This window comes from Chrysemys picta, chromosome 7, assembly GCF_011386835.1.
Source record: "Chrysemys picta bellii isolate R12L10 chromosome 7, ASM1138683v2, whole genome shotgun sequence".
Taxonomy (NCBI): Eukaryota; Metazoa; Chordata; order Testudines; family Emydidae; genus Chrysemys; species Chrysemys picta.
The window spans coordinates 15,226,657-15,244,070 of NC_088797.1; the positions used below are offsets into that span (position 1 = coordinate 15,226,657).

Genomic DNA, 17,414 nt, shown 5'->3' on the forward strand with positions numbered 1-17,414 from the left:
TTGCCAGCAGGCTGGGTAGGAAAAACATATGTAATTGAGCACAGAGTAGGAAGCGAATTAAAATGTTGCTGGTTTTTAACGAAACTATTTTATTATATACTTGCTTTGTAGTTTTAAAGTAGAACACTGTGCAAGCAGGATAGGAAAACCCAGCAAAGGAATCTACTATCATGAGTGTGTTCTCTGTGTTAGTAAATTTACATTGATAAAGTAGTTAGTCTTTGCAAGAGGGTATTGGCTGAGATGCTTGTCGTCCTTTTTTTCCACTCTGTGCTCTGCTCCTCTGGTGGTGATGGGTAGTCAATAGGTGGACCCTGGGTCAAATCCAGACTGCCAGATGCTTTTGAATGTATTGCCATACAGTAATACTCTTAATACAGTAGTCTAATAAATTTTCACTTGGTGCCAAATGTATATTTTCATCAGTCCATAATTTTGTAGCTAAGTCACATCTCCTTTTAACCTTGTGTTTGATGGAACCATTGGCACTGATCAAACTTCCTAGGTACACATAAGCTTCTACTTGTTCTCTATCAACACTTTATTTATTATCCCTTTTCCAAGATGCAACCACTTTTTCGTCTGAGCATTTATTGTTCAAGTCGACTGCAACAGTTTTCCAAGGTAGCAAAGAATATTATTAGTTCAAATGTGTCTGCCAGTTGCACATCATCATCTGCATAGGTTTACAAATTTAACTCTAGATCATCCAATCTCCCATCCTGCAACTGGTCTAACATTTAGTGTCCAGTTTAAGAACATGATGAAAAGTGATGGTGATTCCATGCCCCCTTGTCTTACACCACACTTTGACTTGACCCAGTTGCTTAATTTTTCACCAATTATGGCACTGCAGAAGTCTTCATAAATAAGATCATTGCAATTATAGAAGTTATCTGGAGCTCCAGGATTTTGCTACTTTCTTAATGTTTCTCTTCAAACCAAATCCTCTCTAATCTATGCCTTAATATACTCATTGGGTAGCTGTCATGCCACTTTGCCTGGAAACAGTTATCTTAAACACGTGATGTAGGTCTTCCTGTTAGAGGGTCTGACTCATACCCACTGCAGTCAATAGGATTCGTTCCATCAATTTCAATCAGGCCTTGGATCGTGCCCCAAATGTATTTATTTCTAAAGCTTGCAACTTTCCACTGCCCAAGCACTAAGAATCTTCCCTTGTTCTTTGTGAAAATGAGCTTTTAGAGAGCTACTTCACTGCAAAGGCAGAAGAGGAAACCAGCTTCATTAATGTGATAACTCTTAGGAATTCCCCTAAGTACTGTCACTGAGATAACAGTGCTCCAGGATGCTCCAATTATGAGACGAAACCAGTACATCTCTCCATCATATTAGGAAGAACTGTCTCCAGGAAGAGGAACTAGCTAGGGATTGTTCTGAATCAAATAAAGGGCAAATCTTTCATTCATTTGCTTTGTGATCTGAGTGATCCTACAAGTTTCTGGGGATTATGACTGTCATTAAAACTGAAATTCTGTGTGTCCACTTTGAAAATGCCCTTGAAATAAAATAAAAATGCACCAGGAACAAATGAAAATCTGACCATTTTTAATTCATTACTGTAAATGAGTATGAAGCACTTCCAAAAGGCATTAAAGCAACAAGCTACAAAAGTAACTCACTCTCCAGTTAAGTGTGGTGATCAAGACAAAAATTGCTCCATGGGGTCTTTGACGCTTCCAAACGCCATACTAGAACAATGTGATTCTGCATCTAGGTATCATTTTGTTTTCAACTTGCATTTAGTCAGCTTATGCTTTCTTAAAAAACTAAATTCCTCTTGTTAACTAAACTTATATCAAAATTTAGCATTCTGTTTGTCAACTGCTATCCTTTCCTCATTATTTTACCATTTTGTGTGCCTCCTTCATATCTAATTGTTTGAATCCAATTGCTACTCAAAACCTTGCCCCCTCTGAAAGCATATGTTTTATTAATTTGTCCAGTGGAAATAACAGAATAATGGAAATAAAACCTACAAATAGGTTTTCTCTGTTCGTATTAAGTAGTTAATTATATTTTCAAAAATAACACAAATTTCAAATCCCATATAGCATTAGGAAATCTAGGGGTTAGACTAGGGGAACTGAACTAGGGCTTGGGTGCTGCTCCACTCCTTTGGTGTGACGTTGAGAAAGACACAACATGATTCAGCTCCATTTGAATCCGTGTCCTTCCATGAAAGTAAGATTGAGACCTTTACCCATTGGTTAAAGGAGCATATTTACAGATATGTACATCATGGAGGTGATTAGATTAATTAATGGTGTTTCAAATGCTTTTCAGTCCTCTAATGAAAGGTGGTAGTAAAAGGATCATTCCAAAGATTGTTCACGGCAATCCAGTCTGGTTGATTCATCTTGCCATGGCAAACTCCAAACTTAATTATTCAATTCCTGACCTTAGAAAGGGGGAATTTATTCAGTCTCTGAATATATAGATTTTATGTAGCTCTGTTCAAGTGTGTTTACTGGTGGAGAGCTGAAAATGCAAACAGGCTATCTGTTATCTTGGCATTGATTTACTCTCCCTATCAATTAAGTTAGTCAGTATTTGGAGTGAAATGTCCCAAAAACGAAGAATTACACTGATTAGTAACCTTAGGTCCTTGCATGAATATAGATATGATAGAAAAAGCACTATTTGGTTCAAATGAATTCCAAGCCAAAACAAGGGCCAATAACAATTCATAGGATATGAAAAATGTTGGAAATTCACATTGTAGCTCAACTTTTTAATGAAAAATTATTGTATAAGCTGTATCTGGTTCGGATGCTAAATTTTGGTAGTCAGAGCAATATCTAGAGACTGGTTTCTTACAACTTGCTCTTCAATGTAAATGTTTATTATATTAAAGTAACTCCGAAAACAGAACAGAAGGAGTATTGATTAAAAAATTCTAAGTTGACAGATGCATGGTAGCCTGGCTCCATTTATTTGTATTAAGTCTCAGTATGCTCAATCCAGGGGAAGGAGCAATAAAAATGGAACAAGATTTTGGCCCTTTTGTGTGTTGACCAAGTAATGCCCTGGGGGGTAAGCAGTAAGAAGGTTGGGTCTCGGCACTTTTATGTAAGTCTTGGAATTTGCAGCCATTGTGATGGTAATGTGATGGAGGCTGAACAGTACCTATGTTATCAAAGGAAGAATCGACTAGAGTTGGGGAGCCTGAGTTCTACTCTCTGCCAAAGATATCCTGTGTGGCTTTGGGCAAGTCTCTTCAGGCCTGCTGTTCAGAAGTGCTGAGCACTTACATCTCAGCACCTTTGAAAATCAAGCCCTCCAAGTTTTTTTACACTGCAATTAAAAATCCACAGCTGGCCCATGGCAGCTTGCAGGGCTCAGGCTAAGGGGTCTGTTTAATTGCAGTGTAGATGTTTGGCCTGAACTCGAATCCTGCGAGCCCAAGTCAGCTGACACAGCCAGCTGCGGGTTTTTAATTGCCGTGTAAACGCACCCTATATCTCTTTCTGCTTCAGTTTCTGTAAAATGGAGATACTTACCTATTTCACAGGGGTGATGTGAGGCTAAATTCATTAATGTTCATGAAATACTCATATACTAGAATGATGGGGACCACAGAAATGCCAGTGTTACTGATTAAATTGGTGTGTTCGTTCTCTCAGACTTTCAGACCTTAGCAGATTTCTAACAAGGTGTTGGGAGAGGCTGAATGCAAAGAAACATGGATGATGGCTGCTTTGCAGTGCTCTGCATCACAATTATGAAGGGATATGCTTCTCTATTAGGAGTGTCACTCTTTAGATCGTATACCTTCTTCCATCTCAAATTGGTGGTGGTATTACATTTGATGTAAATTATTATCGGCAAACATCCAGAATTTTGGGACTGAGGTTACAGAAAATGTTTTGTGGAAAAATATGTAGTTTTGCTCCTGTGTCCCTTATTTTGCATTATTGCCTGATATCTGGGCTTTGGCAAATCAGGAGGGATGTTTGCATTCTTGTTACCCAAGAGCTGGGATATTGAAATGAATTTCCACAAACAGATATTTCCAGACTGAGATGGATTCTCCCAACATACAGTACCCCTACTTTCCCCAAATAGATTGTGGAAATAGTGGGAAGTCTACAGAGAATTATCGACACAAGAAGTTTTTGAAAGCTACCATTTTTCGTGCCAGTAATGTGGCCCTTCATATAACATTTTTCTTGCAAAACAGCATCCGTCATCTCTGAATACTTAGTCACATGAGCAGGTTCACAGATATCCCTGCTGGGTTCACAAAACAGGGGCTATGATTGCCTTTTTAATCTATTCATGTTTGGCATAGCAGCCGGAAGTGCATTATTTGTAGAAAGTGGATTTCAGAATAAACCCTAACCACAAATACACCAATGGTTCATTCTGTGAGCTGACGTACAGGAAGTGTCTCGGTCTAATGAGCAAACTTTTTAATTTTCCAGATGACAGAACAGAGGAAGCAGAAACAGCGTATTGGTCTCCTAGGTCATCCTCCTCCCGTGAATGTGAACCCACAGCAACCAGCATAAATCAAAAGGGTCGCATATCCCTCTCAAAACACCATGAATAATGCTAAACAAGAGTTCAGATTCAACCACTAAGGCTGCTTCTATGTATGATTAGTTCATTTTGTAAATACCCTGTTTTTATATGTATGTATATGACTGCTACTATAAAAATCTGGGCATATGTATTGTAATTAGATCTTGTTGGCATGTGATGGGGGTAATACTTGTGCCAAAAGTATGAAAATTGCCTTTTATTGGAAGGACCATCGAGACCCCTTCAATTGCACTTGAAAAGGATTGACTAAAGTATGTGACTTGTATTTTGTATTTAAAAACGAGAATAGCTAGTATTTATGTTTTTATACAATTGTGCAATATTAAATATGCAATCACAATATACTGGTAACTCCTGAACATCCTAAAGGGAGTGCACATCTTTGAATCTGGTGTGTTAGTCCAATGTAATAAATAGTCTAAAATTACAGCTGTAAATGAGGGTGCTGCCAAACTGTATTCCTGGTGTTTGAGACCCCTGGGCATTTTTGTACCATGCATGTAAATATCCTGAAATGCCATATCTGGCTGCCTCTTCCTCCCAGGGAATCTGAGCTGTTAAATTGGTATAAATTTAAAAAAAAAAAAGGAAAATTTGGTTCTTAAATATTCTTTGGAAATCTCCAGATTATGAGGGGTGTTTCAAGTGATTTATTTCTTAAATACAGGGGGGCCCAGAAGCTCAAATGTTAGTTTTCAAACAATTCAAAAAATTTCTTAAAGGGAACTTTTTATGCAAAATTAAGTTTGGGATGAAAATACACTGCTGGTAAATCAGTGTAATGTCTTAGTTTTGTGCCATACCATTTAGAACCCATAAATGATGGTTTCTGAACTTAACATTCCCCATGTAGCCTTTTCTTTTTTGGTTTGTTCATTAGAGACGCACATTCCCATCCAGGAGTATTAACAAACATGCATTGCAGCATTGAAGTATGAACTATCCTATTTTAGGACTTGTAGTTGAGCACTGACATAGGTAGTACTTATGAAAGAGCCTCTTGTTTGGGGTTGAGTTTGTTTTCCCTCCATTTGGTCACTTTTGTTCCTGGTATGAAAAATCTGAAAGGAACCTCTTTTTTTATATCTGTCACCTAGTTTTGTACATGGACCTCCTTTTACAATAGCTAAAATTCCTCTGCAATAGTGTCTAAAACAACAGCAGAGTTATGGATGGAAAGCTATGAAAGTTTGTAAATGCATAAATAGAAATATTTAAATAAATCATGCAGAATAATACTGTACGATTGACAGACTGCTGGTAGTTTGTTCCCTTCCCATGGAATTGTATTAGTTAAACCTGCTATCCTAATCCAGGTTCCTTTTATTAGGCTAACATTCCTCTACATGAAAACCACACAATTGGGTAGCTAGAATACTTTAAAAGGTAAGAATGTTCTTAGAATGCTGAAATGAGCCATTGAGGGGGTGATCTTTTATTAACAGAGCAAATAATTGGCCTTTGACAGTGGAAGCTACAATGTTCTAAAAATCTCTCTAGGGATGGTTCTCAAGGTTTTATGATAGATGCCTTTACTCAGAGGCTCTTCATCAGAGCAAGGATAGGGAGCCTATGTCCCAGCAATTGTTCTGTCCACCCCGTGCAAGCTGAAACCTGCAACAGAGCTTAAAACACACTCCAAACCCAAGCACAGTGCTCTCAAGAGCAATCACTACAGATCAGAGTGCACACACTTGACTGGGAGGCAGCAGGAACTTGCTGTGGTACGATTAATAGGTTCTCAATGTGGTAAAAAGATACAGTTGTCTGCAAAGGGTAGGAACCACTGCTCAAAGTCATAATGAAATATCATTTGCAATGAACGGGGGGGGGGGAGGGAATCCTGATTAATACCACTGTAACCAGAAATATTTTTATGACTTGAATTTTTTTTAATTTCTCAAGTATACCAACAGCTTCGTTTTACTTTCTGCCCTTCATTCTCCCCTCCCCCCAAAAAATTAACACTGTCACCTATTTTCTTTTAATGTTTAGTTTTGCAAATGAGCACTTGGTATGCACCAAGTCTTTTGGTACTTTGGATATTCCATCCAGTAATATTTGTCATTCTCCCCCCACATCGCCACTGAATCAATCAATGAAAGAATCAAGTTAGTCTTCCTCTCCCGAATATCTTTGTGTCTTGTGTTCCTTATTCTCACACTTCTCCCGGGTGGGGGAAAAAAAACAGAAGGGAAAAGCTCCCCACCTTGATGTCAATGGCAAAGCTCCCATTTACTTCAGTGGTGCTGGATCCTGGCCATAACAATGACTGGGGCTTCTAGGCATTACCACAGTACAAATAAATAATAGAAATGGGACCAAAAAAACCTCCCAGCTCCAATCACAGCCAAGTTTAAGGGGATTCCAACTCCTGATTCAAATTTTTCAGATCATGCCTACCTGAACTTCAAAAGGAGACAAATTGAGAACCTTTAAGTGCTGTTAATCTTTTGTATCCAACAAAAGCTGATTGGGCAACTTACTAGAGAAGACCTAAAGCACTATTTGCATATCATGGACTGTAAATGATAAGGAAAAATTCCTCCAGCTCTAAAAACAGGTGCCATCAATGCTTTTAACCCAAGATGCTTGATCATATCTTTAATCTGGGATTCAATGTTGGGATCCAAGGAGGGGGGAGTGACAACTTCAAGACTCTTACACGTCTATACATTAGAAGACCTATGAGACTTACTGTCTAGCTCGTAAAAAAATTTCTAACCGTATGATAACCCTTCCTAAAGACAGATCTGAAATGAACCATTATCCGGTATATGAAATCCTGGAAAAGGTGTGGAGTTGGTATGTAATTTTTTTTAACTTAGTGGAATAACTTAACAGCAAAAGGTAACTTCCAGGAACAAAACTACTACTGCCAAACCACAGCCCTAATGTGAGTACAGAAGTAAAGGACAGAGACTGCCTTCCTTCTTAATGTGTATAAAGCCAAGCCTATGTTTTTCCTCAATGAGTAAATAATATGAGCCCCACAACTTCGTTTCCATCTCACTGACTGGTAGGTAATTGGGGAAGAGAGAAGGGAGATGCTGTTTAAAACTTTAAATATTTCTATAGCAGTTTATATATATTTTACTTAGGACATTAGATGACACCAGACTTTCTAAGTACCTCCTAAATATTTTTCAAACAAAAAAAAAGTCTCCCCCCACTCAATCTATAGGAGAAATAGCTTGACTAGTTTTATAGGCGTTCCATTTTGTTTGGGTGTGAACAACTTAATGAGGGGAAACCAAGAAGAAGGTGCAACCTACTCCCCTCAACCCCTGTGAGAGGCAAGTATTAATCTCTCTACCTCACTTTCCATAGCTGAAAAGTAAGTGACTTGATGCAGCTTACAGAGGGTAGTTAGTTAAAGAATTAAGAACTCTCAAGTTCTAATCTGCCTCCCAGTCCTATATGCATACCACATTTCTCAGATTCATAGGACTTTTAAAATTAGATTCCCCTCTTTTAAAGTTTGGGGCTATAATAATTTGTCTTAAAATAACTTTGTCTGTGGCTAACCTGAACATGTTCTCCTGAAGAGGAACAAAGAATCTGCTAGTTTTACTAATAATGGAAAGTTATAGAGGTGAGGTATCTCCACTTATTTTTCACTTTGCATCAATGGCTGAATTGCTGGCTGAGAATTTTCTTCACTAATGAAGCAGGTGACATGCTAATCAAGACAATGCAAAAATGTTTAGAAAATATAGTTGTAATGCAGTGGTCCTATGATTGCTACAAAGACAGTCTAGACTTGTCATCATTTTACAGCAAATTGGCACAGAACAGGACAAAGAAACTTGGATTACGGTCTGTGTGCTCACTGCAGGGACTCTCAATAGAGCTTGTGTGATGGATACCTTGTTATATAATGGAGTCTTGATTGATACTTTGTCAGTCAAGTCATAATATAGCTCCACATAACGATTCAACTTGTCTCCAAGACTGGGAAATGCTCCTACACACATACTTAATAGGTTTTTTTAAAATTGCCTATTGTATTTTTGAACAAGAGAAACTTATTTGGAGTACTTTTCCTTTTACGTTTAAAAGATAAGCATCTGAAGACACTGCCTTGTTTTCTCTGTTCCATGGTCCTACTAACAATTCTTTAATTTTTCCAGACACTTGTAACATGCCTAAAATGGTACATTAAAAGACTAATGCATACAATGTATCACCTGCAAAAATGTCCAAAATGGTCATTCAAAGTAGCTGCGGCAGTATGACACACGGAAACTTTGAAGATTCTAACATTGAATTTATTTTTTAAAATGAGACTGTTTTGATCATCATGGGACTGGTTTCCTAAACTCTGCAGTGTAGACACCTTAACTTGTGTATTTCCTGACTTTTAAGTGCTTAACTGTACAACCTTAATGCTTATCAAGTATTTGCATTTACAAATGAAATAACCATGTTGTTAATCTTTTAAAGATATGACTGATATCATCCTATCATGATCCTTAGAGTAGAAATAGTGCAAATACAAATGTCAGCTTCACATTTGTGGAGTATTGGTGAAATAAGTGCTAAATATTGCAGGGAGGTGAGAGATCTTTGAGTCTGATATTTTTAACTACCTTGTCCAGCTTTCTTCAGACTCAATATTGTAATTTAATAAATGTCAAACATGTCTAAAAGTAAACTGAACAGTGTTCTTGTCCCATGCCATAGTACAATGCTGATTTGTTTTTAGCAAATAGCAAAGATGCTGGAAAACCCCTACAAAGATTTCATTTTAAACAAAAAGTACCAAAAACTCCACCAGTTTTGCATCACAAAGTAGTGGTTAAAGTAAAGATTTGAGTAAAGCAGCATGTTTGTGGTTTTTGTGGGTGGATGGATCTCAGAATGACAATCTTTCAAAGGGGAGATCTGCATGTCATCTCTGCATATGACAAGCAAAATCTATAGTGACAAATATCTTTCCAACAGTAGTCTACAACATTAGCCACATAACCCTGTTGCTATACACAGTACTCATCATGTCAGCACTTGGAGTATAAACCCCCTTTTTTCAGACACTTATAACCAACAGTGAGATAAACTTAGAAAGGAAAGTCAAGTATGGAAGTGATACTAAAGCTGCAATCAAATGGCACTGCAAACATGCTTAGTTATATAAGATTAAAACTGATGTGTATAAGGGACACTATACAAAATAGTTGCATTAATTTATTTATCCTACTTTTATGATGTTCTCATGGGCACTTGTGGCACTCCTCTCTGTAGTATCTGAGCACTTGAGTATTGACTACACACTGATGCTTGGAAGTGAAATTACATCACACTGTGAGGAAAAAGAAAACTAAAACCACTTGAATAATTATGCCAAATCAAAGGAAGTCTCAGGCAATTTAAATGCAGTCACAATCCCAGGATGTAGTTATTGTATATGTGGAAACAAGCTGACAGCTGGCAAAAGCTCCGCTGAAGCATGTGCTTCCCCCCACCAAAAAAACCAACACAGAAGCAAGAACACCAGAACTTAGTTCAAACCAGCTTTTACATTTGAACAGCCATCATCTGTCAGATCCCTTCTTAAAATTCACTCCTACCTCTTTAGCATTCCATCACCCATTATCTCTCTGATGCTATCTGCTCCCACTCTGGCACCTGGTCCATTTTTTTTTTTCTGTTTAGGGGGAAAATGTTTAGTGCCTATATCTCATTGAGGGATTGATTCTGCACTGTTCCCCCATGCTGAGTAGTACTTACTCATTGGCAATGGGCCCACTTGTAAGGGAAAAGTGCTACTCTCTGCTAAGGGAAGGGTACAGAATCCAGGCCCTTTGATTGTTAGCCCCTTCCTGCAGAGATTTTGTCTTCCTGTCTGTTTCCACCTGTGGCGCTATATAAATAAATATATGGGGCAACAAATGTTAACTAACCATCCCAATCTCCTATGTATTAATTTTTTTAAACAAAGTACAGTGGCTGTAACTTACATTGCAGTGTGAATCTTAAGTAATGTAATGGAAATAATATAGTTGAGGATTCCATTAACCTTTGTGTTTTCCCATTTGTTTTTACATCACTATCTTTAGATGAGACTTGCTGAAATATAATCCATTATCTCTATAGGAAACTATTTATGTATAGTATGAATGACAGAAGTAACAATGTACTCACAAATCATACTGCAGAAAATGATCTTTCTCAGGTTTCTATTGTGGCTGACAAGTTCATAAATGTAGTTTTATTTAGACATCATACAGATTTAATCAACATGCAATTCATAAATTTTAAGGTACCATTATGATCATTTAGAGTAACTTTCTGCATAATACAAGCCATAGAATGTCACCTAATGATTCCCGCATCAAGCTTGATTACCTGTAATGGAACCATCCCATATGTTTCAGAAAGATATCCAATTTTGATTTAACAATTCCACTTGGTGGAGAATTTACTACAGTCCTTTGTACTCTGTTTCAATGGATAATTGATCTCACTGTTAAAAATGTACATCTTATTTCCCATCTGAATTTTTCTAACCAACTTCCAGCCATCGAATCTCATTATGCAATTGTCTGCTAGACTATATAGCATCTAGTATCAAAGATCTTTTCCCTGTGGAAATACAATATTTTGTATAAAACAATGTAGGCTGTGTCCCCTTGGGCAAACCATTTGGTTAAATAAAATATTCATCATAACAATACTCTACAGAAAGGACATGCTCTCTCATGAATTAAACACCCATCCTCACCCTAAGTATGTGTAGCCTGAATTGTGATGCAAGATGATGAGCTGATTTTAAAATAAGTAGAAAACTAGGATTATCACACACCATCTCTAACAAGAGTTGTGGAGGGGCAGATTTAAGAGGAGTTAATGACAATATGTTAATACAGATTAGATCTTTGTGTGGGTCTCTGAATAGGTGTTATAAAGTGGAAAAATAAATAGGCAACAACTTAAATTTTCCAGCTCTAAATGAGGAGATGCAATATATGAAACAGTGGCTTAGAGACACAGGTAGACAACATTAATCAGCACAACTGGTACCAATCTGGCGGAAAGTCCCATTCTGTAGATATTATGGTTGTGAGGAATTACATTAAAGTGTGTCCAGTAGTATCATACCCCCACCTGTCTGAAAATACATAAATCAGTAACTAACTGGAAACCATATGTCCAAAGTCCTCATCTGCTAGACTTTCCCTTGGGCTCAATCTTATTTGAAATTAATATTAAATAGGCTAAAATCTAACTTGGTGTTAACTACTTCTAGGCCCTTCAGTTATATTATATAGATTTCCACAGGAAAGACCTATGTTTCACGTGCATCAGGTACGAATAGGAGCCAGAGGTGGTATTACCATCTCCTGAAAACAAAAACACCCACTATCATTTAAAAACTAGTTCTCCAAAGTTGGCCAACAAAATGGAGGTCAACCGTTACTCGATACTCAGAAAAAGACAGCTCCTCAGCCCTCAAGACATTATGTTTACTACAGTATCTCTATTTGTATGTTCAATTCAGCATCCTCTTCCTGCTGAATAGGCTATGCTATACACAGCTGGTGACCTGATAGTTCACTTAACCTTTGTACATCATTACTGTACTATAACTGCTGGATAACTAAGATATATGACTCTTGCTAGGCTTAATTATATGAGGATCATATGTTACATCATCTCTGGAATATACTTTGTAAAATGCCACTAAAAATCAAGATGGAAACAATTGCAAGTCATTAGCCTTGTCCTGCTTAAAGAAACATGTGACTATCTTTTAACGCACATGCTGGTATGTGCATATGAGCATGCCTCTATCCAATAAAGGAAAAAGGCCTTTTCTGCTCTGTTCAGGGCTGTAACACGCTTCTAAGCTGTTCATGAGGTTGCCCCCCTATAAGGACACAGCCCATCAACGTAAAGCCTGCCACCGGACCATTGTACCCAGGAGCACTGTTTGGCTGGTCTTTGGAGATTAATTGCCACTGACCCCCATGACAATGAAGTAATGTGTGTCACTTCTAGATCAGATAAATGCCAGTCATTTTAGAACCACTACTAAAAATGCTACTGAGAAACAGACAGGAAACAACAAAGAGTCCCACAACCAGTGCAACATAAATGCCAATCCTTATATTGTTTCCCTGGTGCTCATTACTACTTATGGAGTCACAAATCCTTGTTACCCTTCTTGTTAGGTATACCTTTTCAAATATTTTGTTCTATACTGAGTCAAAACTCAACATAGCTTAGCACTCCTAATTGAGGGTGAGGGGGAACCAAACTGTCAGAAAATCTATCCTTGCGGAGAGGGGGAGAGGAGTATATGGTATAGAAATACCAGCATAGTTGAAGATGATCTGAAAATATACTCTTAAAATCCAGCAACTTCAGAACTGTGTGTTGCTGAAAGCACGAAAATAACCAGGAAAAAGTTTACGCTTAAAACCTGGTTCTCCAGAGATGCTGACCACTTCCAACTCTAATTAAAACTAATGGGAGGTGAAGGCACATCTCTGAAAAACAGGGGTGAAATCCTGGCCCCATTGAAGACAATGGGAGAACTCCCATTGACTGCCATTCAATGGCACAAGGCCTTCCCTCTAGGTTCTTATACTTCTCCAACTCCCACTCCCATTTGAGCCCTATGACATCCACAGCCAGTGAAGATCACTGTATTTTGGGCCAGCAAGGACAACTTCACACCTCTTTTGGAAGCTGACTGCAACAACAGATTGAGAGCAGCACGATCTAGTGGCGTGAGCACAGGGCAGGATTGCTGATCCTAACCCACACTCTAGGCAGGGGTGAAAGTAAGTCCAGTGACTTACCGGTACACTGGAGCCAGCTCTGGCCCCCGGAAGGGGTGGGGCCTAGGGCAGAAGGGGCAGGGCTGAGGGAGTCAGAGCCAGCCCCAGCCCACCCTGTAAGGTAAGTGCACCTCCCTTCCCCCCCCACACACCAGGGTAGTAGCAGCAGCCCGGGGCTCTGGGGGCTATTTAAAGGACCGGGGCGGTAGAAGCAGCGGGAGCCCTGGACTTTTTAAATAGCCCCCAGAGTCTTGCAGCCCTACCCCAGGGCTCCAGCAGGGAGGCTCTGGTGGCAATTTAAAGGGCCTGGGGCTCCAACTAACCAACTAATGTTTATAAAAGCCAACAGCCCCTAGAGAGAGAGAGAGCGCTTCATACTCATGTGCATTTTTACATACACTGAATTTTTGTATTCTAACTTTTCCTTGTGTTGTTCTTTATTAGTATTTTAACTCATCTGGAAGATGATGGGGGGGTTACTCGCACAAAGGTGTGCGCACACAAAGCTCGTGTTGAATTTCAACAAATCGTTCCAGCAAACTATGTAGTTAGTGGCTTACCCAAGAGGAAGAGAAGCTATCACATAGGCTGCTAATCGTAGTTTGAGAAATATGTGCGAAGGTTGCTGTTGGAGGAATTAAATTAATACCAAGAAACTTAAATTCATGTAAAAAGGTCCACTGATGTTATGTGACTACTGTACTGAAACATTTTAAAAGAAAACAATTCTAAAGTTAGAATTCTCATGCCCCACAAAGCTTCCTTTTTTCAGTATTGTCAAGCCTTGAAGTTTTTAGACACCGACAAAGCATTCAGAACAAAACATTTCGTCCTAAACTAGCTTAATTATATACAACTTTTTAAAATGCCTCTAATATCACAGGTAAAACCCAAACTGATTGCAACTTTACCAGCTGTATTTACTTTATTCATTCTTGGATTTTTAAATGGGACAAACAGGTTTTTTATACAAGGCAGGGGAGCCCCAGCTGCTGCTGATGGGAAGCCACATGGCCAGCTCTCGCTTCCCCCCCCCCCCCGCGATTCCCCTTTCCGTCTTCACCCTCCTCCCCTCACTCCAACATTCCCCTTCCCCTGCCTTATTCCACCCCCCTCCTTCCCCACTGCCTCTTCCCCCCCCCCCACACACACACAACCCCAACCTCCCTTTACCAAGCACCTAGGGTGACCAGACAGCAAGTGTGAAAAATCGGGATGGGGGTGGGGAGTAATAGGACCCTATATAAAAAAAAAGGACAAAAATCAGGGCTGTCCCTATAAAATCGGGACATCTGGTCACCCTACAAGCACCACCACTAGCATTCACTGTTGCACAGAAAACAGGAAAGGTCCCAGCACACACAAGCAGAGCACAACTGGCACTAGGACCCAGGAGGCGGCGTTAGCAAGCAAGCAGAGACAAGGGAGCCTCCTTCACCTGGGCAGCTCTGTGCTTGCAGAAATGGGGGGTAGTGGTGCAGCAGTGGCATGTAACCCAGTGTACCCCTCCCCCCCGCCTAACTTCTGTTTGGAGGGGGGCAATCTCCCCCCAAAACTGCACCCATAGTCATCCCCTCACGTGGCTTCCCTTTGGTTCCCTGCCATTTTCTGCAGAGACGCACAAAAATTCTGCAGGGGTGGGGGAGGTGTGTGAAGGGAGCATTTTCTGCAGGCACACCGTCACACAGAATCCCCTCCAAGAGGTACACAACAGGGCCAGCTATTCCCAGAGATGAAACAACGTTAGAAAGAACCCCAAAGGTCAGTCCCCTCAAAGTTCCTTCCTTTATTGAGTTGACAAGGTAAACCCACCCATGCAAAAAACAGCTTTAATAACTCTCAATAATTATTTGGAATGGGGAAAATGGACAATGACCCCACTCTCAAGCTCCCTTGACTTGGTAATCATGTGAAACTGTTTAAGCCGGGGGTGGGGGTGGAAATCTCTCCCCTTTTGACCTGGCAAAGTATATGCTTGAGTTACGAGATGGCCAATGAGATTGCTATTTATTTCATTTGATTTATACTGCCTACCACCTTTCTCTCACTATTGAAACACCAAACAAGAACATGTTTAAAATACAAGGCATAACTTTAGTTTCTAGGACTGAAGTTTATTTTATCCTGCACTGTCAGTGCTGCAGGAAAATTAATCATGTGATCTGTACCTATTTGTATTACTTAAAAGATTAAACAGACTTTTGTTACACCATAATGCTGAGATGGCCAAGATACTTACAGAACTGTGGCAGTGAAACAAAGGCATTTGTTCTTTTCTTTCAAAAAGAAAAAAAAAGGCATTGATCATGTTAAATTATGACTTATTTCTATTAAACTAAGTTACTCCAGCAACTGGGACAAATATCTATAACTAATGTGGACTGTATCTAATGGAAGCTAGTCCCCTTGTTGTTATACTTTAGTAGTGTATAAAAATCCCCAAGTAGGCTATGTGCTGTACAAAGCCATTGGAAGTCAATGGCATGCCAGGTAGGTGCAGCAGCATATAATGAAGTGCTAGAGAGAGGCCTAAATAAAAGACCTTGTTGCTTTTTCCATATGTTTGAGGGTGGTGGTGGTGGTTGAAGTATTGCATACTTTACAGTGTGAATGACCAACTTTTGAGTTTTAACTTTTTTTTTTATGTGAACAATAAAATAGGACAGTCTGTGTCATTATAGATTTCAGAGTAGCAGCCGCGTTAGTCTGTATCCGCAAAAAGAACAGGAGTACTTGTGGCACCTTAGAGACTAACAAATTTATTACAGCATAAGCTTTCGTGGGCTACAGCCCACTTCTTCAGATGCATATAGAGTGCATCCGAAGAAGTGGGCTGTAGCCCACGAAAGCTTATGCTGTAATAAATTTGTTAGTCTCTAAGGTGCCACAAGTACTCCTGTTCTTTTTGTGTCATTATAGTGGTCATAACACTTGTATATTATTCAAACGCATGCTTGGGGCATTCGGAAAGACCAAGAGCCTGTCTACCTGAAATGTCGGATGTGCTTCTTAAAATGTATGATTCATTTGTTTAGCAACAGGTGGCCTAAAGACTTCTAAAACTTTTTTTTAAGAATACCATACACTATAAAATAACCCATCTCCCTCAATTGTGCTCAGAATAGTATGAATTAAAACTGTTTGTTTTAAAATTGTTTGCTATTCGGTATATAACATGCACTCGCAGAGCTTGCTGCTGAATCTGCTGGTTTAACAAAGTCACAACCAGACACTTCCACCTCTTTACACTTTTGGTAAGGCCATTCCATTGTTCCATTCCAACAATTCTAAGTTCAGCTTTATTTTTTTCAACTAATGCTAAAAGATCAGCTAATAGAAAAACCTATTAAAGAGGCCCGAGAAGTCAGTTCTAATGTAAACCTACCTGCTTAGTTTCTCACAAAAAACAATCTGCAAGAGGCCATCTGAAATTTGTTTGTGATTCTTTGCTACAAGGCTAACCACATCCTGGCACAACAAATGTTGTTTGATAAACAGACAGTACACACAAACTTGCTGTCAGTCCAGCTGTTTTTTACTGACTCTACACTTGAGCTGGCCCTATGACCTTTTCCAGATAACAGAAGTTTAATTTACACAACACCATGCAAGTGCCTGGGTGTGGTCTGTTTTTTTCTACTATTACACTGAATTTTCAGTAAGTTCCTGCATTCAGCTTTGAAAATAGTAACTGGCAGAGAAAAGTGAGGTTTGGGACAAGGAATGCACATAGACTTTTCCTCTAGGCATAAGGAAGCAAGAAGAATGCATTAAACAGATATCTCCAAAGAGACTGTTTGGGGCCCAATCTTGCGTTGTGTGTGCACTTGTAATGCTGACAGACCCCCGGTGGTCGGCATCAAACCCGGGACCTCTGGAGCTGAATGCATGAGCCTCTACTGCATGAGCTAAAAGCCAACTGACTCTTAGCTAAGGCTGTAGAACAGACTCATTTAACTCTCTCTAAGTGGTCTCGGTACCAGTAGATGGGACAGAACACCACACTCAGACAGTGTGTGAGTTACATACTTAGAATTCCCACTGCAGTTTAACAGACAA

At 39.3% G+C, this 17,414-nt stretch overlaps 1 protein-coding gene and 2 long non-coding RNA genes across 12 annotated transcripts in view; 2 read left to right on the top strand and 1 right to left on the bottom strand.

Annotated features, from left to right (window-relative positions):
* The window catches only part of ITPR1 (inositol 1,4,5-trisphosphate receptor type 1), a 256,740-nt gene extending 250,928 nt beyond the window's left edge, over positions 1-5,812 (top strand). For all 8 annotated transcript variants that reach the window (XM_065552919.1, XM_065552920.1, XM_065552923.1 and 5 more), the window contains one exon: positions 4,449-5,812. In XM_065552919.1, the coding sequence (XP_065408991.1) occupies positions 4,449-4,535 (87 nt within the window). In that variant the 3' untranslated portion in view covers positions 4,536-5,812. The remainder of the gene's footprint in view (positions 1-4,448) is intronic.
* The window catches only part of LOC135972832 (uncharacterized), a 47,842-nt gene that overhangs the window by 27,903 nt on the left and 2,525 nt on the right, over positions 1-17,414 (bottom strand). The gene's annotated exons all lie outside the window — the stretch shown is intronic.
* Positions 14,785-17,414, top strand: part of LOC122173666 (uncharacterized) — a 49,518-nt gene continuing 46,888 nt past the window's right edge. The window contains exon 1 of the long non-coding RNA XR_010589392.1: positions 14,785-15,116. This is a non-coding gene — a long non-coding RNA (uncharacterized LOC122173666). The remainder of the gene's footprint in view (positions 15,117-17,414) is intronic.